This window comes from Erythranthe guttata, chromosome 14, assembly GCF_056151865.1.
Source record: "Erythranthe guttata isolate IM_541 chromosome 14, IM_541, whole genome shotgun sequence".
Taxonomy (NCBI): domain Eukaryota; kingdom Viridiplantae; phylum Streptophyta; class Magnoliopsida; order Lamiales; family Phrymaceae; genus Erythranthe; species Erythranthe guttata.
In genome coordinates this window covers 5678034-5703007 of record NC_142546.1, presented here as the reverse complement: position 1 = coordinate 5703007, position 24974 = coordinate 5678034, and the positions used below count along the sequence as shown (strand labels likewise).

General features: G+C 33.4%; 2 protein-coding genes across 2 annotated transcripts; one reads left to right on the top strand and one right to left on the bottom strand.

Moving 5' to 3' along the window:
* Positions 1-355: 355 nt before the first annotated feature.
* LOC105956606 (Carbohydrate-binding-like fold) lies at positions 356-13878 on the bottom strand. Its single transcript, XM_012980460.2, has 27 exons — positions 13344-13878; positions 13161-13226; positions 12950-13036; positions 12378-12434; positions 12196-12260; positions 11938-12107; positions 11379-11440; positions 11131-11214; positions 10627-10786; positions 9673-9788; positions 9000-9128; positions 8621-8692; positions 8371-8466; positions 7775-7852; positions 7443-7571; positions 7037-7213; positions 6611-6814; positions 6409-6522; positions 6030-6265; positions 4808-4853; positions 4469-4717; positions 3186-3416; positions 2325-2416; positions 1593-1821; positions 1149-1508; positions 919-992; positions 356-818 (listed from the first exon to the last, which is right to left on the bottom strand). Exons 1-27 carry the CDS (start codon positions 13446-13448, stop codon positions 719-721), a joined length of 3588 nt encoding a protein of 1195 aa, XP_012835914.2. The 5' UTR covers positions 13449-13878; the 3' UTR covers positions 356-718.
* Positions 13879-22973: 9095 nt separating this feature from the next.
* Positions 22974-24630, top strand: LOC105956477 (receptor-like protein kinase ANXUR2). The gene has a single exon (XM_012980331.2). It carries the CDS (start codon positions 23046-23048, stop codon positions 24351-24353), a length of 1308 nt encoding a protein of 435 aa, XP_012835785.2. The 5' UTR covers positions 22974-23045; the 3' UTR covers positions 24354-24630.
* Positions 24631-24974: the final 344 nt, after the last annotated feature.

Below are 24974 nucleotides of genomic sequence, written 5' to 3'. Positions count from 1 at the left end.
TGCTCCAAACTGAATGAAATCACCACCAAAACAAAGAGCTCGACGAGAGGAATCCAACGGTAGTAAAACCATCGAATTCCGACCACCGGAGAGAGAGTTGTGACTCCAGAAAGCAACTTCGCTGGTTGGAGATATATGGAGGCGGGATTTGAATTTGAGAGTTGAGAGAGGAAGAGAGAGACGACTGTGAGTGACTAGAGTTTAAAACTGATTTTAAAAGGGCCTTAAAAATACTTCATGGTGAGCGAGGGGGGTATGTCAAAAAATTTCAAAATGAGGGGAGATTCTCTTAGACTGTAATCCACTTGGTAGTTAGTTCTATATAATTTGGAAATGAAGAGGTCTGTACACCCAATAATGCGAACAAAAATGAATCAAATCTAGACAATATAGATTAATAATTTACAATTTATGATTATTTCCATCTTCTCTTCTCTAGTCGTTGAGTATAAAAGTACAAAATGCAATTAAGCTCACTACGGTAGAGTATCAAAAATACACTTGAAAAGCTTCACTGTTAATGACTATCATTTCCTGATAATTTAAAAATATAACTTAATTGCAATGAAAAAAGAGCACAATGAAAGCCAAAAGGAAGGAAGACCAAAAATCGTCCAGCCAAACAAGACCGTGACGTGACGTGGCGTGTTCGGCTAATGTTAGATTAAATTATAGTAAATTATCCATTGAAGGGGCAAACTAGACTCTAATAAGTCTTTCAGTATGTCTTTTTTCTGACAGTAAACTTCTTAACATCTTTCTTTGCAGTTGAAGAAGACATGTACATTCCTACCAAAGCTTCATACAGATCTTTCAACCTACATTTCACAATTTCAAACAAAACAATTTAAATTTATATTTCTTATCAAACAAAAAAAATTAAATTAAATATAATAAAAGATGCTGTTGCATGCATACCTTGGCATACTCATGAACAGAGCAAACACCGCAACTCCAGAAAGCAGATGATACACAGGTACAGGAGTCAATTCCTGAAGCCCATCAAAGTGCAAGCGTTATATATATATATATATATATATATATATATATATATATATATATATATATATATATATATATATATATATATATATATAGGCAACTGCCCTAATAAAAAAAAATTGAATAAACAAGAGAAGCAAAATTACCTGCTTGTTGTGGATGTCCGCTTCAATCCTATAATTAAGTGGACCGACATGGATTTGAGGTTGGCTCTCCAAGTCGATTTCAATAACTTGAGACTCAAATTTATGTGTAGTGGATGGGAGAGCAGATCGAAGCTGGAGAAGGTGTTTACCCTTTGGTAAGTCCTTCACCTGAAAGAAGTTTGAAATTGGCAACGGAAACACGGACTCGACCTTTGATGGATCACTAGCAGATCTTATTTCCACCCTGATTTGGGAACCTACTTCCTTTATATTTTCTCCCTCAACGTGACCACTTAAAATTGTCATTTCTGGTTGTTCGAACACCACAAAATCTACCTCCTTTGTATCCTCATGCCCAACCTAAAATTACATAGTGACGAGAAAAGATGTTAAAAGTCTGCATAGTCAGAATTTGATATCACAATCATCAAAAGTCAAACTAACCTTTACAGTCGAGGAATCTGGCGATGCACGCTCAATATGTACGCCATCAAGCTCACTCTTCCTTGCTATTTTAATAACATATGTAGTGTCAGGTTGGAGTCCCCTCAGCCGATAACTTCCTGATGAATCTGTTGTTGTTTCTTCATAAAAGCCCTTTGCCTCAGCCCTTGCTTCAACTGATACTCCTTCTTTTGGCTGACCAGATAATAAAGTTACCTTGCCCAAGGCACTGCAAAAGAAAGAAAATGTTTAGAGTTCTTTTGAAACTATTAGGCTTCGCTTGTAACGCTACAAGTCCATTAAAAAAAGCCAAACGGATTAGAAATAGTTCAATTTCAAACAAAAAGACACTACTGAGCATCTAATAACTAATATAGAGCACAAGTTTACCAACTCTCATTAGGAGAGTTGGTACCTAGCCTCTACTATTAGGAGAGTTCATCTAGGGTTCGAATCCTGCCCTTCCCCCAAATTCTAACAGGAGTGATAACGAAAATATCAAAGTACATGTTCCGATCTAACAAAAGGCTGAAATTAGGACAGAAATCTTCTGCCCTGAATGACATGTGTGCTAGACCACACACGCACAGATTGTACAAGTTATATACAAAAAAAATATCAAGATAAAGAAAGTGTAAAATTGCTGGGCAAATAGGAGTTCCAATTATACTGAATACATAATGAAGAAAGATAACTTCCAATTATTGCTGTGCAAAATAAGAGCCATGATACCTAAACGAGACACGAGTAGCATGAAAAATGACTTCCTTGGATTCCCCTGAGCCAAGGTCAATCGCCTCTGCAGGAGGGGAGAAAGCATATTCCTGGAAGTAGAGAAAATAATGTTATAGAGCAACTCCAATGCATAAATATCATATTGAGTTATCAAATGCTCATTTGATACTTGGGATAATATTTTGATACCTCTACAAAACTAGTGTACTCTAAGCACATCATCTACCAACAACAAATATCAAACGAATGTATCATTATCTTAAATTTTATTTTAAATTTATAAAAACATTGAATTGTGGTGTGCTATTTTTCTAGGGATATTTGATACCTGTATATCCAGGATGCATTTTTGCATCCCAATATAGGTATAAAAATGCAACGTCATTTTGGTAACACTTCTGGAGAATAAGTTTTCAGAATCCGGGAATCAAATGGTGGTTAAGGGATTTGAGAACTCAGTTAGTTATCCCATTGGAGTTTCTTATAATACTTACCTAAACCGAGTTATCAAATGTGAACCACAAACTCTGAGAAATATACGAAAGCATATCCCATAATATGCAGATGGGGGAAGAAGCAAGTCCAGTCATGTATGCTAATCTAAAACTAAACCGAAAGGAAACATGTGATTCTAATGACATAGAGAGATCTAAAACAAGGTTCTATGCAACAACAAAAAATGATTTCACGATTTCCGTTGATTTGAGATTCTTAGTTTTTTTCTTTCTGCGAATCGACAACTTAGCTTGGAATGGTACAAATAAAATGCTGGACAGCACACAAAAAATGAAGCCATAAAAAATAAAGTTAAAAAGTGATCAATCAGCAGAACAAATAACAGAATTTTAATTTGAGTACCTTCAACAAAGGTCTGAGATAAAAACTTCCAGGAAATAAGTTATCAAACATGAAAGTTCCACCAACACCAGTTACTGAATTGTTTCTATATCCATCTTCGCCACTCAACGACAGGAGAACAGATGGAAATGGCTCAATGCTGTCTTCTCTAGAATATAATCGCACAGAAATTTGACCAAGCTTCTGACAAGAAAATGAATACTGTCCAACTTGTTTTACGTAATAACCCGGCTGCAAGAAAGAGAAAGCTCCATCATCATGCATGTTAACTGCAAAAGAAACCTAAATATGCTTTCCTATGGCATTTTCAGTTGACAGTTGTTATAAGCAATGTCTTATGCAAGTGTAGTTCAATTTGGGTGTAAAACATTACGGGTATATCAATCTTTTTCTAAATTTAACTCATTGATCGAAAAACCGGCAACTATATGGTGGTATTACACATTCATAGCTAGCAATTAATTAAAGATGAACCCTTACCTTTAATTTATTATGAAACGTATCTATTACACCCCTAACTAATGGAACAATATGAAGGTAGCTCTTTGTGCTCTTTTAGAAACAGAAACAAGATAATGAATACGAGGAAAAAGAGAAACACTTCTTTCAAATGAAAGGAAAATGCAAATATAATTATCAGCAAGGACATGAGTAGCAAAACATGTAACAACTTCCATTTTCTCCAAAAGGAAATAAAATAATAGAAGAATTTATCCCCCTAAGATACTCAAAACCCAAGATGACCCATAGATTAGAATCATGGAAAAAAACAGGCTTATATCTAACTTCCGTAAAAAAAAGGGCCATCTTGGACAACTTTCTTATAAAGATGCTATGGTTGCTTGAACAAAAGAAATAAGCTACAACCATAACTTCGGAAATATAAGATGCGAGCAAAATTATGATAAATCGAACTCGTGATCAGGAACTTGGCTAGTTTATCAAAAGATTGGCTGGGACCATATATAGCCTAATATTCAGACTATCCAACAAACACTGACTTAATCAAATGAGCTCTTTATAAATTATAATACATTTTCAAGAATCTGTCAAATATCTAGGCAACACTCACATTCCAGAAAACTACCAATTTTTATGTTTGGAGGATTTGACAAACAAAAGACCACATCCCTGTTGAAAAGAAGTGATAACTGGGAATAATATAAATCTAACAAGGTGATTAGTAGATAGAATATAAGCTAACAAGGTGTAGAAGCAATATAAGGTAACCAAACCATGTGATGATAAACATAATCTGAACTGTATCTATTAAATTTTCAAACCTTTGATGCCTCAATGCTGTAACCTATATCATCATAGAGAGGTCCTGCAAGAAATAAACCATCCGTCCCTGTGGTAGTTTCGAGCACTGTATCGCCTTGCTTAAGTTGAGAAATATGGCTCTCTCTCTCAGCAAGAACTCGTATGGAAACATCAGAAAGAGGGGGTGAAACTGATCCTTCAATATATAACCCCAACCGACCAGAAAATGAAGCGATTGGAACTTGGCAGCCATCTTGTACAACTGACACCTAATCAAATATGATGAAAACCTTAAATAAGCTAACAATTTTCCCAGATACAAAATATAAGTAGAACGAAAAACTCCGGGATCCCCTTACATGCTGTTGTCTTGGGTAAAATAAAATTTTCTTATGCACATCATTCCTGCAGCAGATGTAAGTTAAGGATGAGGACATAATATTCATAATAGCAACTAAATAATCAATTATAAGATAATGATACAATATCGGTTAACTCGGTTAACAACAGAGATAAAAACACTAGTAACTCAGGTTACGAACCCTCATTAGGTGGGTTGATACCTGAACATGATTATTAGAGTAAGGTCAGAATTTGAAATCCTGCACCCAACCCCATGACCCCCACCCTCCCACCTCGACTTACCAGTTTGTAACATGATTTGAATTTATTCAAAGGAAACCATAAGTAACTCAGGTTTCAATTGGTGACATCAACCCTCTCAAATTTTATAACGTCATAAATTTCGTAATAGCAACCAAGATAGTGATACAATATTGGTCAACTCGGTAAAATATATTGGTCAAAGTCGAGTTCTAAGTTAGACAAGGTGACCTTTAGAAGTTCAGCACCCTAAAAGACATATTATTTCATCTTTAAATATCATTATGCGCCTTATGTCATTACTGTAAGGGTAAATTACACCTACACCCCTGAGGTATTCTAAAACACCTTTAAGGTACCTGTGGTATCGGTAATTACAATCACCCCACTGAAACATTGTTAGAAACTCCAACGGGATAATGCATTCGATACGTTATTCCGATAGAGTTCTAACGAAATAATAGTTTCAATAAGTGGTCTAGACAACATAGAGCTAAGGGGTGATATGGCTCCCCCAACATTTCTTAAATCACCCATAGCTGTTGTCACCACCACTTCCTGAAACTAATAGTCCGTTAAAACTCTATCGAAATGACATATCCAATGCATTATCCTGTTAGGGTTTCTAACGATGTTTTAGGGGGGTGATTGTAATTACCGATACCACAGGGACCTTAAAGTTATTTTAGCATACCTCAAGGGCGTGGGTGTAATTAACCCTTACTATAAACATGAAGAAATAGGAAAGAATATTTCCCTTAGTTAACGCAAGTAACTTGTAGAAAATCAAACTTTTGTAGCAGATGCACTAGTCTACGTGTTCACCAGCAGTGCCCACATGGAATAGGCAATTCAACAAGGAAATAGAAAAAGATTCAAGAGAAAGATGAAAGAATATAAAAAAAAAAAAAAAAAAAAAAAACCTCAGAAAATATGAAAGCCGGAAGAACTGATATTGCAGCATATGGGCACATATACCTTGAGTCCCGAGGGACAAAGATCAGGTTTTCTCCAAAATTAGCCCAAACAGAATACTCATAGATGGTAGCCCCTGATTGATCAACTCCAGAAGAGACATGTTTGGCAATAGTACCACCAACTAACGTTTCTTGATTGTCTACAATGTCAAGTGGTATACTCTCAGGTAAATTCTCGTTTGATTCAACACTAATATGTCCTTTGAGAAGATATTTCTCTCCCTTTAAATTAATAGGCTGCAGAAACAAGAAAAAAAAATTGAATCCCAAGAAAAAGCAAATCATGTCCAAAGAAAGAAACCCAAACAAGAAGATGAAAGGGAAAAAAACATAACAAAAAGAACCGAAAGGAGAAGGGGTCACCCCAATAAGCATCATACCGATAGGTTTGATGTATCAATTCTCACGATGGAGCTCCCAAAGGAGATACATGAGTCGACAAAATGAAGCTCATGCACACCAGAAGACTTTACACAAATCTTCTGGGAACCTTTCTGCAATTTGAAAACAATTATGATGATGGTGATTTTACAGAAAATAATGGATTGGAGGTTTAGTTACGATTTATGAATGATCTTTGACCTTAATATTCAAGTTCACTCGAGAACTGTCTGCTTGTACCAAGTAAGAATCCACATCGTGGCTGGAAATTAGGCTAACCCAATAACCCTTTTGGATAAAAGTAATCTCTTCGACATCCTCGACACCAACATCCACATTCATAAAGTTTTGTTCCCAGCACCATATATCTTCTCCGGATGCAGTTCCGGGGGAATTGCTTTTGACCTAGAAAGGAACAAATAAATCATCGTAAGGAAGACTTCTAACACTGAGTTAAAGGAGCTCTGAACTTCTGTATCGGGGATGATAGCTACTTTTAGTATCATAAATGATGTGAATTGACAACACGGTAGTGTTTGCAGTGATGCACAGACATACATGGAACAGTAAAATGTGCCTCTTATTTAGAAAGGAAAAGGAATCAAAAGTCTAAAGGCTAATAATTACCTCAACTCTGTATTTCCCGGGAAGTACATTTGAGAAGGAGAACTCACTACTCTGTTCACTCAAATTAGTTTTCCTTCTCTCTTCTTTCCTTCTATCATCCAGTTTCACAAGGGTAACAGAAACAGAAGAGTCGCATTTATCTTTGCAGACAACCGAGCCACGAACGTTGACTTGTGCCTAGATTTTCAAAGAAATTAATGATAATAATAGGAGTAGAGATGTCATTGAGGGTAAGGATTGAACAGTACGCAGAGTCAACATAACTACATAAATATCCAGGAGAAGACGATAAACAAAAAGAACTGAGAATTGTCAACAATCTGAAAGCGAGCAAGATCTTAATTTCTTAAGCATTCACATAAAGGAGGGAACGCATTTAAGCCATCTTATAAATGTAAAGTCAGACCTGATAAAACTTGACACTCAGTAATGGCTTTTTAACAATAACATCGACGTGATCTGGAGAAAACAGAAGTTCTGGAGCACTCTCAGGCGTGGCTGCAAAAGCAGATAAGCGGTATTCACCAGGTGGTACCTGGAAAACATAAGTACCCGAATTCATATGACAGAAATGAAAACCTGTATTTATCGCCCATGATGTAGATTTATAAGTTATTTGCTTCAAATAGATGTGACGATATACAATAAAGTAAACACATTAGAAAATTCGTGAATGTCACACTTGAGAAATTACACCCCATAAAAGGAAAAAATAAGTGTCGCAAGAAAAGAGCTTACTTCAAAGCAAAAGTTGCCACTTTCATCAGTTTGTTTCACTTGGGGTTTGACATTCTCTGGTCCATGAGTCAGAGCAACCTGAAAATTCAGATGATTGATTACTTGTACCAATTCAGGAAAGGCATTGAAAAAGACCGTAGAGCCTATCGTGTTTTCAGAAACAATGCAGAACTCGCAACATGATATTTGCAGTCAAACCAACCGCCACCATACCCAACCAATATATCAATCAGTGTTCAGTGGATGCACACACCTTCAATATCACTGCCACCATCCAAACAAATTAAATTTTCTGGATCTCCATGGAATCATCACATCCAAAATATTACCATTAAGAGATTTCTTCACCTATTAAACTTCCGTTTGCTTGCAGAAAAGTATTGTCTACTAGCATACTACCAGTGACAAACTTGCAAACTACCAGCTACAGCGATTTAGCGCTATACTAAATTATGACCAAGTGAAAAGAAAAGAGAAAATATACCATATTAGTTTATGTTTCCTAGCCATCTAAATCAATTATCAGGCTACTTGCTAGTAAGAAAACGATATGCACAATGCTGTTGTGATTTGCAAAGAGATGACAAACAAATTACCTTAGCTTTGTAAGCAGAACTAACTGTCTGTGCCGTGCCGCATAAATCATATGATACAGCTTTGATATCAACAATTGAAACCATGTTTGGTAAAACCTAGGCAAAAAACAGATTAGGACAGAAAAATGAAATGAATGAGTAGCCAATGAAGAACCACAGGGATCAATTCATGGTGCTAATTATCTTTTATCTATAAACTTGTCTACCTTACTGAAATGTTATCAAAATAAAAGCTGAGAGAATCTCTTACCAAAAAGTCATTTAGTGTTTCAAACTTGTAGTGCTTCTTCTTGGCTTCAATACTGTATCTTTGTGATGTAACCTGAGAGCATTGATGATTCATCACTCAAAGGCCAAAATATAAAAGAACAAAAAAGTTCTTACTAACTGTAAAGGGAAACCAGCTGATTGCATGAGATATGCAGGACATTAAAGATGCACATAAATGATATATCTACATAGTTGACAGCATGTACCATATAAAAATGGATGATCAAGTGGAAAGGAAAAATGTATGAACAACAGACAAAGTCAGGTTCTTTATTGCAACAATGATTGATTACATAAGATTTGAGTTAAACACAAGGACTCAACATGAAATTTTGGCATTATAAAGATCGTAATTTTACCTGATCAAGTTTGTAATATCCTTCTTTATCAGTTATTGATCTTTCATGGCCATCCACTAGGATTTTTGCAGCATCCACCCCAATGCCATTACCATCAACAACACGACCTCCAACAGAAAACCCAGTTACCTATCCAATATCAACGAGGCAAATGATTACTCTATTGAAAATAAAGCAAGTTTAGCATTAAAAAAATGGATGAAACCGCAAAGTACATTACAAGAAAGTGAACTAGTTCAAAATAGGCAATGCTGTTCACTACTTCATGCGTCCTAGGGAATGCAGTTGCGTGAATAAATGAAGAATGTAACAGAGGGAAGCATACGCAAATTATAGAATACAAAAATCTTTGCAGCATGCAAGTTATTGGTCACAGTAAAAGTAAAAGGAGGAGAAAGAATATTAACCTGCTAACTAGAGCACATAACACTATTCCATTTTTCCCCGTGAGTAATATAATACCATTATATAACTAAACCATCCATTTTCAAGGACAAGAGATAAACAATAAATCCATTTTCAGTTTTCATAAGGAGTTACTGAAAATGGATTTTTACATATGAAAACTTTTCAGTACCCCCTTTGTTTTCATATGTTCAAAATAAATCCTGCAATGCACTTTGCCGAAACTAAAATGTTATTGGAGATAATTCAAGCAACCAATGTTTTGTACCTGAAACCTTTGAGGGACTATAGCATGATCGTGCTGAACAGAGACCAGCATTGAAGGAGGTGAAACATCAAAAACTGTATTCTCGCCCTTGTAGAAAGGTATCAACTTGTAGATACCTGAAACATTTCACCAATCATTCGCTAAGCACCAGACACTCGACAAATTTGTGCAACAACTGTGGTATTACTGTGCGTTCAAAGATAGAAGTTCTGAAGCGTTTTAAGTATTTTATCAAATGAATGCAGGATGAACCTCAACACCTAGGACAAGCAGACAAGCAAGAGATTCACTCGACATAGAAATTATTTTATTTTGAGTTATAAGTTATAACGCTTGTATAACCCCATTTCATACCTAATCAAGGGAACATTCGGATAAAGATTGAGGAACCGGATATATTGCGCTAATTTACTTTCTTGGTAAGCAAAATAGTTTTGAAAGTAAGTTCCTGAATGGCCTGATAGATTTCCAAATGCAATCAGCAATTCCGGTATTGCACGGTGGTTGATGCATGTCTAGTACAAACTTTCAACATCTAAAAATTTATCAGCCAACATAGGGCATGTTGGAAAATAGGGAAACTAGACCTCTAAAAAGAACAAACAATTGCACATAATCGGCAACAGAAGAGCAAATTATGCCGCAGAAAACATTCTAAGGAGCACACCAAATGTCGGAAGCAAGACACAACAAATCATTGGAAACTGAACACACAAATCCTACGCAGGAAAAAAAAAAAGGCCTGAATTTACGGAACTAAAACCATATTAATGGCTCAGATCTTGGAAATATTTCGAAAACTGAAGGTCGCATGGAAAACACATGAAGTTGCCATTATTAGATGAGTAACATGCATAGGACGAGAATTACTATATAACAATTTTTATAAACGAACAAGAACCATGAATTGCTAGGAGGCTAAGACAAAAATAAGTGCATAAAAGTACATAGTACCACATGGTATTGATGTGAATTTGAACATCCCATCAGCATCAGATACAGCATGACAAAGAGCTCTCCCCAGACCAGGTGCATTACCAGAATCATGCGGGCAATTTACTTCCGAGACATCATCCGAGTATAGGTAAAAATGAACTCCCAATATGGGATTTCCCTAATAATATGACAACAAAAAACAATAGATATATTTATTTAGGAAAAAACAACGAACGAAAACCAGATCTATAAAATATTAGCAATTGCCAACTACAAAAATGGAAACATTCCAATTTTATATGGAACTTTTTCATCCATAGACAAGCTAGAGAATGGAATGTGTGGCAAGGGCAGCCAACAAATAGTGTAGAATTCAAAATAAAGCTGCCAGGCAGGCAGTGATTTTATTACATTAAATACAAACAACCAAGTGGCAATGTTGAACTATTTTGCTGCAAAATTGAATCTCAAAAGGAAAAGAAAATGGAACACATTCTCATATCGACTGTGGCAAAAATTTACCTGGGCAACCACATAACCACGAATATCATATCCGGATACGAAGAAAATATCATCCACCACACTGTTATCAAAACCTAATTCCACCTGCACAGTTATACATGAACTTGAAGCAATGTTTTCATGTAAGAATATTGAAAAAGGAATTTGTGTGATCTGCAGCAAAAGAAAGACATCGGATATGCCAATTGTAGTAGGAAGGAAAAGATTATGACAAAGTAGAGCGAGGAATAAACGGATCCATGTAATACCTCTACAGAACCCTTGATCTCGATATTTAAATCAGGACGTGAAGCACCAATTTTATACTTTCCTGCATGCATGGAGAGACGTTGTTAAGAAAATGGAGATTTCAAAAAGGATAAGATTAGCTATGAATAACTTTAATGTATGGGCAGTTAAACACCTAGCTGCTTGAAGTTTAGTTATGCAAAATGTAAGTTACTTTCCTCCTTGCACAGCTAAGACTCAGTCATTCTTATACGATGTTCACTTATTGAAAAAAGTTCTTGCACAGTGGACTCCATATTGAAATTAAAAATAATTGCTTGTTTAGTAGGAAATGCCTGGTGTTATTTCAAGGTGCCCATTTAATCCGTGAAAGAAGAAAAGGGAACACATCGCTTGGAGAAGATTTTGTTGTAAAGAAAAAAAGGAATGTAAATAGTGGAACACATGTCAACTCGTGAAAAGGGATAGGTGACAGACTCTGTTTGACAGTCTAAAAGGATACCAAGTAGTCCATCTTCAAGTATCAAAAAAGCATACATGCTATAATCCAGGAAGAAGAAATAGGAATAATTATTAGACCTGGAATAATGTTTTTGAATGAGTAAGTTCCGGTTGATGTAGTTGAGATTGAAGAGACAACATCCCCACCGGGAGACATAAGCTCGACATTCACATTTGATGGACCGCCATTTTTAATTGAACAGCTATCCCCAGAAACTGCTCCCACGACTCTTCCGGACAACGTGAACCTGTAGAAGTAGTAAAGACGGTAAATATATGTGGGCCACATACAAATAATTTAGTGTGATCAATTACTTAGAAAATAAAAGTACCTACCCAGTAAATCGAAAATTTATATCTTCATTGGCATTGCAACCAGCATGATCAACAACAACAGGAACCTAAAAGAGAATTTTTATTGTCAAGAATACAGACCAGGGATAAATATGATATATACACATATACATATACCAAAAACACGTAATACATATTAGTAAGACATAACCAAGAATCTCAACCTGTTCGGGGGCACATGTCCATCCCTCGGGTCCCTTGATTTTGATTACATAAGAACCCTGCAACCAAGGTAAAAGCATATTTACAAAATGAAACGAGATGAATGTTACTACAGGAAGATCACCAAGAGATACATTTGATCAATGATCAGTTAATCCAACTTCTCATTGATATAACACTCCACAGTAAATAATGCAACTTGCAAGTGAAACCAAAACGTTACAAGTTGACTTCAAAATCAATTATCATATGCTCCAGCTACAACAACTGTTTCAATTATATAGAGTTAATCTAGGCATGAAAAACATAGCTTTTGAACTAGAAATGCACAATTGTGGAAGTATACAACGGAAATTGATCGAATTTCACCCTTACTCAATACTTTCATACTCAATATATCTTTTTGAAGTGATTTAGGGTTTAGTCCATAAACTTACGACTTTTTCATTTAACTATGACTCGTGAATAAGGATGTTATTAAAACCAAACAAAAAAAAAAACAGATTCAAGAAAATCAAACCAATGCAGATCAAAGCATCAATAATAGAAGGGGTAAAAGTATCGAATAGACGACCTTGTCGTAAACTGGAATGAAGTAGTAACCATTAGGAGCACATTGTGTCCGGTCCTTAACCAACCCATCCAACGTCCGTAGTTCAACCTACATTGTTCAAAACCAGAGTATCGTTACATTTACATGCCAACACTGATATACATTAATGCAGTATATATATATATCATAGATCCTAAAAAGAATTAATCAATGTCTTAACAGATTCTCATACCGTAACGTGAGAATAATCCAATTTCGCATCCGTTGGCTTCCTCGATTTTATCAAAGCTGAACTCGCCTGCAAAAGAAAACAGATAAAATTAATTCCATAATAATCGTTCATAGTAAGTAGGTTAAGAATAAAAATAAATATCCATAAGTAGAACAAAATCCAATTAAGTCCTTGGACAAAAACCTCAACGAATCCACCACATCCTTGAATAGAAGAATCAGCAATCGCGAGTCGATAACTGTGGAAAAATATAATCGCGAGTAGGAAATAATAGTTTATGGAAGCCATTGTAAATCTCGATAATCAAAGAAATGAAATGAAGAAGACGGAGGACTCAGATCTTAGTCGCCCATGGATTTTGGATTTTCAGTAATATCAGACTTCTTTATTGACACTGTTGAATTTGGATCCGGAACTACGAGGGTTTACTTTACTGCAGGTAGCGGCTCAAGGAGTACTTTTTTTTCTCACTCCAATACCACAACATAAAAAATAAAAAATAAATAAGTAATGACATTATTATCCTTAATGAAAATTGATATCACACACAAAATGTGTGTGGTATTGCTTTTATTAAGGATATTAATATTATTACCTATTTATTTTTTTATTTTTTTATGTTGGTGGTATTGGAGTGAGAAAGAAATGGTATTTACTGTATCTATGATTTTCCTTAGGGGGGGAATAGCTACTCTTGGAAGAATGAACAAAAAAATACATTTTACTTGGGCTTATTCTTATGGGGGCATTTGCTATAGCCGCACGATAATCTTCTACCGTCAACAACAATTTTTTTTGCACAAAATCCTATTTTTTTACTGAAAATATGGGTTTATCTTCCACGGTTATGTGTGGTTTGATTGCGAAGATTAACTAAACAGTAAGGTTTAATTTTATGTTTGGTTAGCCTAATTACTTTGGGTCGACCGACTAGAATTTTTATTATGTCTTTTAATGACTGGTTGGGAGAAAACCACCTCTAATGTTTTTTAATAAGAGTAGATCCAACCACATTTCCAATATTAGTAGTAAACTAACTCTTTTAATGATTCAAAATAGTCTTTTGGAAGCCATATTTCTCTAAAAAAAATATAAATACAAAATCCGAAAATTGAAAATCCATACAATCGTGTCTAATTAAATCCCCAAAAATTAGCATCCCAATCTTTCCATAAACTCCCACCTGCAAAGCCTAAATCGCATAAACGACTACAACGACGATGATATCTAGGACCGAAACAGTCGACCATTCCTTCCTAAACCCTCTCCTCCATCACCGGAATGTCCGAAAACGATTGCTTCGGCAACGTTCCCTAGAGAAAAAAAACAGTCGACGAAACTACAAAATTGACGAAATTCTTGAAGTTGTACACAACAACGCACCGCCATTATTTAATCAAAACGATATATGCGAGCAGTACGTCCCCTATTCAATAATAGACTATATTGCACTCCCACAAACACCCAATTTACAAATGTGTTTTTTTTTAACAGTACAGGAGAACGTATGACAAAATTAATGAATGACATTCAGCAAGCTGACACGGGTAATTAATCTATTATTCTTGTGGAATAACTAGACATTTATATATGTACAACCTGTCCAAACAAATCGCTTACCGGTTTGTAAATGTAGGCTATTTAGAAAACAAAATAGTCGATTTTATTTGATATATAGTCAAATAGGTTGAAGTTACACTATATATATTTGGTTTTTTGTGTTGATTGTGCTGATTTATCTGTATAAACATGAGACATTAGACCATTTTTTGTAAATAGTTGCTTTTGAATTAGCTGATTTTCAAATAGTTGAATGTGACATAGCTGATTTTTTAAATAAGCAAAAAAGAACAATGCTGAAAATAAAAGGCCAAATGATTACATTCTTCCATGAAAGCCCCAAAAGATGAGGTTGATGCACCACCTTGATGGGCTTGTATTGACTTTATTTTCTTGGGAAATAGTTATGTCTAACATTGGTTGATTTGTCTGTGTATATTGATTCAACAAAATAGTTTATATTTAAGGAAAGAGAATGCAAATGCTGGTTTTATAATAGATGTTTAATTAAACTGTTCTTCAATAGTTAATTTTATGTGAAAATAATCATGTCCAACTGTGATTAATTTCTTTCTCTATAATGATTAAGAAGTATAATTTATTTCAGAAAAGAGAATACAAAAAGGGCCGGTCCGGCATATTTTGAGGCCCAGGGCGAAATAATAAAGTGTCATGAAGTAATACGGTGAGTCGAATAATGCAAATGTTTTTTCGTAATACTTGTTTAATTACATAGTTGTTTAATTACTTATCATGTCAGATCCCTTAACTGTACTCGTATAAATATCAGTTTTAATTACTTATCATAACCGCTATTTTTTTAAAATAACGTGACAATTCTGGATGTGTGAACGACTCAATCTTGTGGAACCAATACACCCAGCCGCATTTCTAAGATTCATAAAATGGAGCTTGAAAACTTTTATAGAAAAACTTGCTCGTAGATATCATCAGCGAACAAGTGATAGGCACCCTCATCGAATAGACAGATTTGGAACGTTCATTACTAAGTGGCCATTATGAAGAACAAGATCTTAGCGGAAATGAGTTGCATGACGATGAAGACGAGGAGAGTGACGAATCAGAAGGCAACTTCTTTTCTCGCGAGCACGCCTGACACTATTTCAGCGTGGCAACTTCTTTTCTCGCGAGCGCGCCTAGTATAGGACATGCGTAATAAGGTCTTTATGTTCACACTTCTTGCTCGACTTCCTTCATCTTCTTCGTGCTCGCTTCCACATCTAATAAGATGCATGAAAAAGACCTCAAACCACTAAATATGATGCAAATGCAAACACAAACGAATAAAATCCTAATACTTCAAAATACGAAGAAAAACCTAAAAAAATACTCTCAAATCATTAAACAATAACTCATGAAAAGAATGTATTAGTGCACTTTTTATAGCACTAACATATATGACATATATACATATGTCGATGCCCCTTTCCCCGCCCTTTTTATTTATTTTCGCTTTTTTTTTGCCGTTTTTAATACGAGATGGTGTTGTCTCGTTCACTTCCTCCAATCACTTTGGGCCTGCCATTTCTTTCCTTATTAATAATCTCATATTTCAGCAATGCGAATTCCTTTCGTTAATTAATTTCCACCTATTAATTATTAGCGTCTCTACCCAATGCACTAGGGTTCATTTGACTCAATATAGACATCTCTCTCATTGTAAATCAAAGTAGAGATCACCAATTATATGTATATTAATTGTCACGCCCCGAAATTTCGAGACATGATTAATAATAAATAAGTTTAAGAAAAAGATAAATAACTTTAGAAGATCGGACAATTTCGATGTTTCAACTTCAAAAATATATTTCTCTCAAACCACTTGTCAGAAGAATCTGAAAATTTAATACACCACTCTAAACTGAGTGTCAAATTTTGATGTAAAAACAGTTCTACAAAAGGTCGAACATATTTCGAGTTATAATTAAAAACATACAGTATTGTCGGCACTGATATGCATCGGAAGAAACTTTAATAATTAATAAGAAGATCGATTTTGAATTAATATACAATTAGAACCGGTTTGATCAGACTAGTAAATTGAGGTTTTAACATATGATGAAAAACTCGTGTAAGAACTGTTTAGCCCATAAAGAAAAAATCATAACCTACTCATTTGAAATCCAAATTTATCCAACTGTATAACTGACTGAAGCTAACAAGATAATCAATGTGCACATAACACACACATAAGCAACAAGTTCACACCACTTCGCTTTATCAGAACACAATATTCATAACCAACACTTTGAAATAAATAATTTTTAGTGACAAAATATCGACTCGAGTGAATAAACAAACACCATAAATCATACGCACATTCACAAGTTTTAAAAACTTTAAAATCAAAACCGCTACCTCAAATCCATTTAATCGATCCATGAAAAGTTATCACTTCGTTTCACTATGTCTGTCAGTAAAAATCTATGCATAATAAAAATAAGGTCGACTTCGAATTACAATTTGTCTGCAGTAACACACTGCTCCACACATACATAAATATTATACACTAACATATATTTTAACACATCTCACCTAGTTACTAGCAAATATAGATATGTGAATTGATTGCACATAAACCCCTGTGTAATATTATATTGACGAAAAAGTCCTCTTGTCAAAAGAATTAGAAAATTACCTACTATATTATATTTTTCAAAGCACACAACCACTTTTATCAGATTTGGCTGTTGACTTACGTGAAATGACTAACTTATCCTTAATTACAAATAAAGCAAATACAACTACGGGTGAAAATCGGACGGAATAGATCGGAAATGACTTTTTAGGAAAATTTCCAAATATTTTCGAATGTAAAAAATGGGTTCCAACTTCCGTTCCAAAAAAATCTGAACACAAAAATTCATTCTGATCGGAGGCGGGATTTTGGAAATGTCATAAATTACATTAGTTTTAATCTCTTGTTCCAAATTCATATATAATGGAAAATTTCACAATCTTTTTCTATATTTTTTTTAAATTTTTGCAAGGAAATGCAAGAAAATCCAAAGAGTTCGACAAAATGCAATAAATAAAGACAAACATGTGGACCAACAAATTGAAACATAGATAATCTTATAAGGAAAAATGCAATATAAAGTTTCGGATACCAATTAATATTTTCTAAGGTTCTAATTAGTTCACCCTTCAGTATTTATGTTTTTCATATAAATTTAACATAAGTTATTATGGGATTACGACATATATAATAAAAGTATATTATATATTTTGAAAAACCATAGAAATATTCAAAACTAAAATCGGATCGGAAATCGGAAATGTCGATAGTTTTATATACCATTCAAATTCCATCCCATTCCAAATAAATTCGGAAGAATCAGAAATCGGAACTTCGAAAATCGGAATGAAAAATACAGTTCCAAATTTGGATATTTTCGGAGTAGAATTAGCCGAATTCGGAAATTTCATTCTGATTTTCACCCCTAAAAAAAATCAAAGCCAAAAACCGTATACAACAACATACCCCCGAGCCAATTTGTATCAACTGTTTATATATATATATATATATATATATATATATATATATATATATATATATATATATATATATATATATATATATATATATATATATATATATATGTATATGTGTGTGTGTTTTTACAATTTAATAAATATTATTATTATGTCTAGGTTTTTAAATATATTATATAATTAGGGTATCAACCTGCAATCATTGATTGACCACCGTGGTTAACTAGCTCTGCCAACAATTATTTTCTTCTTGTTCTCCCACCTCGGAAATAGTTGCATTGCCTTCTTAAGCATTTATTTTCATGAATTAATGTTTTAATTACTGAGTATTTAGTTTAATTTCTTTTTTATTGATGATATTAGTTATGTTGTAGGTGTCGATTTTGTGAATATAAAGTCAATGATGACTGATGAATGTATATCGAGAACATATAATTTCTTATTCTATATGAATAGAATCTTCTTATTAGCATATATATAGTGGATAGTTTGATTGTAGTGTATGCAATGATATTTATGTGCACATGTTCTTTATACTTCTTACTGTGTAATATGTTCTTTTGTGATATATATTTATCTTATGTTATTATAAATTTTAATATTTTTTTTATTTGAATTCTGTTATCGTTGTCATGTTCTCCATTCTTTTTCTTAACCTACTACTTTTGCTAACTTTTGTTTTTCACCACACAGGCGATTATTCATACAATACAAACTGTTACATAAAAGGGGCCCAAATGTTTATTTGGCGCAAAATTGCTAATCCACTTTATGCAGCCCATTTCCTTGGTGTCGACCCATCAGCTCACTTAAAGCCCAAACAGATTCAATCTGGACCGTTGATTGATAAGTCTCGATCACAGCCATCCATGCCATATATATATCACCCCACTCTCTCTAATCCTCAAACCCTAACCCTAACAACTGCACCTCCTCTCTTCTCTCTCTTCTCGGCGGCCGAATCTTTCGCCGGATTCCATGGTAAGTTACACACACCCCCTGAGGTAAGTTTAAATAACTGTAAGGTCCATGTGGTATCGATAATTACACTTAGCCCCCTGAAACGTAGTCAGAAACTCTAATGGGATAATGAATTGGATACGTTATTCCGATAGGGTTCTAACGGACTATTGGTTTCAGAAAGTGGTGAAGACAAGAAAGAGCTATGGGGTAACATGGCTCCCCGAACATTCCCGAACATTTCTTAAATCACCCATAGCTCTTTGTTGTCTCCACCACTTTCTGAAACCAATAGTCCGTTAGAACCCTATCGGAATAACGAATCCAATTCATTATCCCATTAGAGTTTCTGACTACGTTTCAGGGGGCTGAGTGTAATTATCGATACCACAGGGACCTTACAGTTATTTAAGCTTACCTTAGGGGGGTGTGTGTAATTTACCCTAAATTTTAATTTTTTTTTATTTGAATTCTGTTATCGTTATCATGTTCTCCATTCTTTTTCTTAACCTACTACTTTTGCTAACTTTTGTTTTTCACCACACAGGCGATTATTCATACAATACAAACTGTTACATAAAAGGGGCCCAAATGTTTATTTGGCGCAAAATTGCTAATCCACTTTATGCAGCCCATTTCCTTGGTGTCGACCCATCAGCTCACTTAAAGCCCAAGCAGATTCAATCTGGACCGTTGATTGATAAGTCTCGATCTCAGCCATCCATGCCATATATATATCACCCCACTCTCTCTAATCCTCAAACCCTAACCCTAACAACTGCACCTCCTCTCTTCTCTCTCTTCTCGGCGGCCGAATCTTTCGCCGGATTCCATGGCGGTCGGAGATTCGGTGCCGGATTCCATGGCGGTCGGAGATTCGGTTCGATTCTCTTGCCTTTCTTGCTGCAGACAACGAAATCTTCCCATCTTCTACCTTCTTGTCTTAAACCTCTCTGTGGTGAGTGGTTTCGTGACCTCTGTGAGTGAGAGTAACAGATCTGGGGAAACACTGTGTGTGTGAGTTCGATTCGTTGGGGTTTTGGTTGGATTGAGACTACAGTCGGAGTGAGGCTGAGATCTGAGCACTCGGATGAAGTTCTGACTGCTGGGCGTGGATCTGTGAGCTTGACACCAGGAGTGTGCTGGCTGCCGCCGACTGGACTCCGGACGTGGACACGGGAAACGAGGAATGAGCCGTTGTTGTGTCACCTTCTCCACTGGAGCTGAAAATGGGCAGATATACAAATCTGCCCCAGATTAGTTCTTGCTTTATTATTATTATTATTATTATTATTATTATTATTATTATTATTATTATTATTATTATTATTATTATTATTATTATTATTATTATTATTATTATTATTATTATTATTATTATTATTATTATTATTATTATTATTATTATTATTATTATTATTATTATTATTATTATTATTATTATTATTATTATTATTATTATTATTATTATTATTATTATTATTATTATTATTATTATTATTATTATTATTATTATTATTATTATTATTATTATTATTATTATTATTATTATTATTATTATTATTATTATTATTATTATTATTATTATTATTATTATTATTATTATTATTATTATTATTATTATTATTATTATTATTATTATTATTATTATTATTATTATTATTATTATTATTATTATTATTATTATTATTATTATTATTATTATTATTATTATTATTATTATTATTATTATTATTATTATTATTATTATTATTATTATTATTATTATTATTATTATTATTATTATTATTATTATTATTATTATTATTATTATTATTATTATTATTATTATTATTATTATTATTATTATTATTATTATTATTATTATTATTATTATTATTATTATTATTATTATTATTATTATTATTATTATTATTATTATTATTATTATTATTATTATTATTATTATTATTATTATTATTATTATTATTATTATTATTATTATTATTATTATTATTATTATTATTATTATTATTATTATTATTATTATTATTATTATTATTATTATTATTATTATTATTATTATTATTATTATTATTATTATTATTATTATTATTATTATTATTATTATTATTATTATTATTATTATTATTATTATTATTATTATTATTATTATTATTATTATTATTATTATTATTATTATTATTATTATTATTATTATTATTATTATTATTATTATTATTATTATTATTATTATTATTATTATTATTATTATTATTATTATTATTATTATTATTATTATTATTATTATTATTATTATTATTATTATTATTATTATTATTATTATTATTATTATTATTATTATTATTATTATTATTATTATTATTATTATTATTATTATTATTATTATTATTATTATTATTATTATTATTATTATTATTATTATTATTATTATTATTATTATTATTATTATTATTATTATTATTATTATTATTATTATTATTATTATTATTATTATTATTATTATTATTATTATTATTATTATTATTATTATTATTATTATTATTATTATTATTATTATTATTATTATTATTATTATTTCTGTAATTTATTTGTTAAGTCATAATCCCCTTCCCCTTAAGCTCATTAATCTTTGTAATTCATTTGATCAAAGGTCAGTAATATAGATCAGTAATATTAATGCTATTTGAACGGCCACCCAACAAAAACTAATGTCACAAAATCAACTTTCTTCTTAATTTAGTGTTTGTTAGAATCTCACCAAATCTGACTTTATACTTTGATCTTTGTTTTTTGCCATCTCTTGGGAATTCTCCGTTCTGAACTAGAATGACTTTTTTCGGCCAGGTTATAATTTTATTTTATATTTTTATGTTACTTAAGCAATAAATTATCACAGATTATTGTTTTTTCTAGGTTTTTGGTTTTTTAATCATAAATTTGTATGTTTATTCACTCTGGTGAGTTGAAAATAAGTCACTTTGTACCGAGAAAATTAGAAAAAAAATTTTTAGGGTAAATTACACCCACACCCCTGAGGTATGCTTAAATAACTGTAAGGTCCCTGTGGTATCGATAATTACACCCACCGACCTGAAAGGTAGTTAAAAACTCTAACGAGATAATGCATTGGATACATTATTCCGATAGGATTCTAATGGACTATTACTTTTAGCTAGTTATGGAGATAATATAGAGTTATGGGGAGTTATGGGGTGACATGGCTCCCCCAATATTTCTTAAATCACTCATAACTCTTTTGTTGTCTTCACCACTTCCTGAAACCAATAGTCCGTTAGAACTCGTAATAACGTATCCAATGCATTATACCATTAGAGTTTATAACTACGTTTCAAGGGGGTGAGTGTAATTATCGATACCACAGGGACCTTAAAGTTATTTAAGTATACCTCAGGGGTGTGGGTGTAATTTACCCTTTTTTTTATTCATTTTGATTCGTCGATGTTTATATTAAATCATAATAGCCTTTCAACCGACCGTTTGATCAAGGAAAGAAGAGATAACGTTTGTGTATTATATCATTTTTGTATTTTGTGTATTATTATATCTATAACTTCTCCATTGATGAGAAAATAACAAACATGTATTTTCCGAATGAGACTTGTTTAGTTCCTCTTCTCATCGAGTGCCATTCATTTTGTAACGTCACCATATAGCCTAACAACTTATTTCAAATATGAGGGATTCACTCATCTCCATCCGTTCGGACAACCTTATTTTCTATTTCTTTTGTTTAATTTCTCAGTATTCTTTATTCATGCATGCCAACTTTCTTGTGTGTTTTGTTTCTTCAGTCGTTCATCCATCCATCCATTCATTCATGTAGCCATGAGAAGAACGAGTAATCGCTGCGATCGTAATCACATTCTTGTATCATTTGCAACTATTTTTCTTCTTCTCTCAAATGCAATCTATGCTAAAAACCACAAACGACCAAGTTTGTTGATTTTAATTAGTTGTGGCTCTTCAAACAACGTAAAACACGAATCCGACGACGGTACGACATGGCAACCCGACACCTCATACTTAGGGGTTGATGATAAATCCACATCGGTCAAGGCTGAAATTCAAGACCCTTCTTTGCCTTCAGATATTCCTTATATGACTGCCAGAATATTCCAATCCCAATCAACCTATCAATTTCCTCTCCAAAATTCAACCTCTCGAACTCTACTTCGTCTCCATTTCTACCCTTCTTCTTACCCAAATTTCAACATCTCCAATTCTTACTTCTCGGTTGTCGCAGGCGGCGTTACATTGTTGAGTAATTTCAACGTTTATTTAGCCGCCAAAGCTCTCTCTCAGGCATATTTCATCAAGGAATATTACTTGGCTCCATCACAGTTCCCGACACTTCACCTCACATTTAAACCATCAGATAACTCTTTCGCGTTCATCAATGGCATTGAGCTTATTTCCATGCCACCCTTATTCGACACCGACCCAACATTGGCCGGTTCTATTGGACCCGGTGACGATTTCGACACTGCTGTTGCAATACCAATACAAAGCAACAACATGGAAACCATGTTCAGATTAAATGTGGGCGGGCAATATATCGCCCCAACAAATGATTCGGGTGGACTTATGCGAAGTTGGTATGACGATAGTCTATACATTTACGGTGCAGCCGATGGAGTGGCCGTACAAGCCAACACAACAATCAGATACAAAGGGTTGCCCTCTTACATTGCCCCCTTAGATCTATACTCAACTTATAGATCAATGGGTCCTTTTGTAGACGTAAACAAGAACTCCAATCTGTCGTGGCTCTTCCACGTAGATCCAAATTTCATGTACTTACTCAGATTCCATTGGTGTGATTCCGAGATGACTAAACCAAATCAGAGAGTTTTCGACATTTTCATTAACAATAAAATCGCCGCAAGCCAAGTGGATTTGTACGCATGGACGGGTTCTATAGCAACTCCCACTATAAGGGATTACGTAGTACAAGTCAAGAACAAGACCGACGATTCTCAACTGCTGCGGGTGGCACTTCACCCAACCGACAAAACCAAAGCAGAATACGCGGATGTTCTTCTGAATGGTTTGGAGATATTCAAGCTCAGCGACAATGCAAACTCAAACCTTGCGGGTCCCAACCCTACCATCTCCAATTTGATGAAGAATTAATATCAGTAAGCTCAATTGGCTCCAACCACTTTTAAAGCTTAAATAGTAATTGGGACGCCCGCCTTCTATGAAGCGTTTGTCAAAGTAGTCTATTGAAAGAATCAGACTATTTTTTTTTTTGAATAATTATAATTCAATCTATAGCTGATAAAAAATACGTATGATTTATTTATCAATAACCTTACGTCTAGCAAAGTAAAGTACAAAGGTTCCGAACAGTTATAACATCAGCTTCTAGCTTATGAGATTACAATACTATAACATAAATAAGTTCAAACGCTGATATTTACAATACAAGACAACGATTATTCTTAACTTAATCGAACAACTATTTTACAAATATAAACAAGGCAGCTACTCAGACGGGAAATCCTCTTTTTCATTCAAGCTTGCATGAAGTAGAGGATAAGTCATAAATGACTTAGTGATGTGAAATATAAGAATAATGAGTTACGACATGATCTGAAAGAAAGTTCAATGATCGTACCATTACGTGATATCGGAAAATAAAAGCGTTTAAAGATTATATTTCGATTGAAAATTCAAGAATAACAGTAAGAATGATCAATAGATTTTTCGATCAATAGAGATAAGAACACACTTACCTTGTGACTCCCGTTG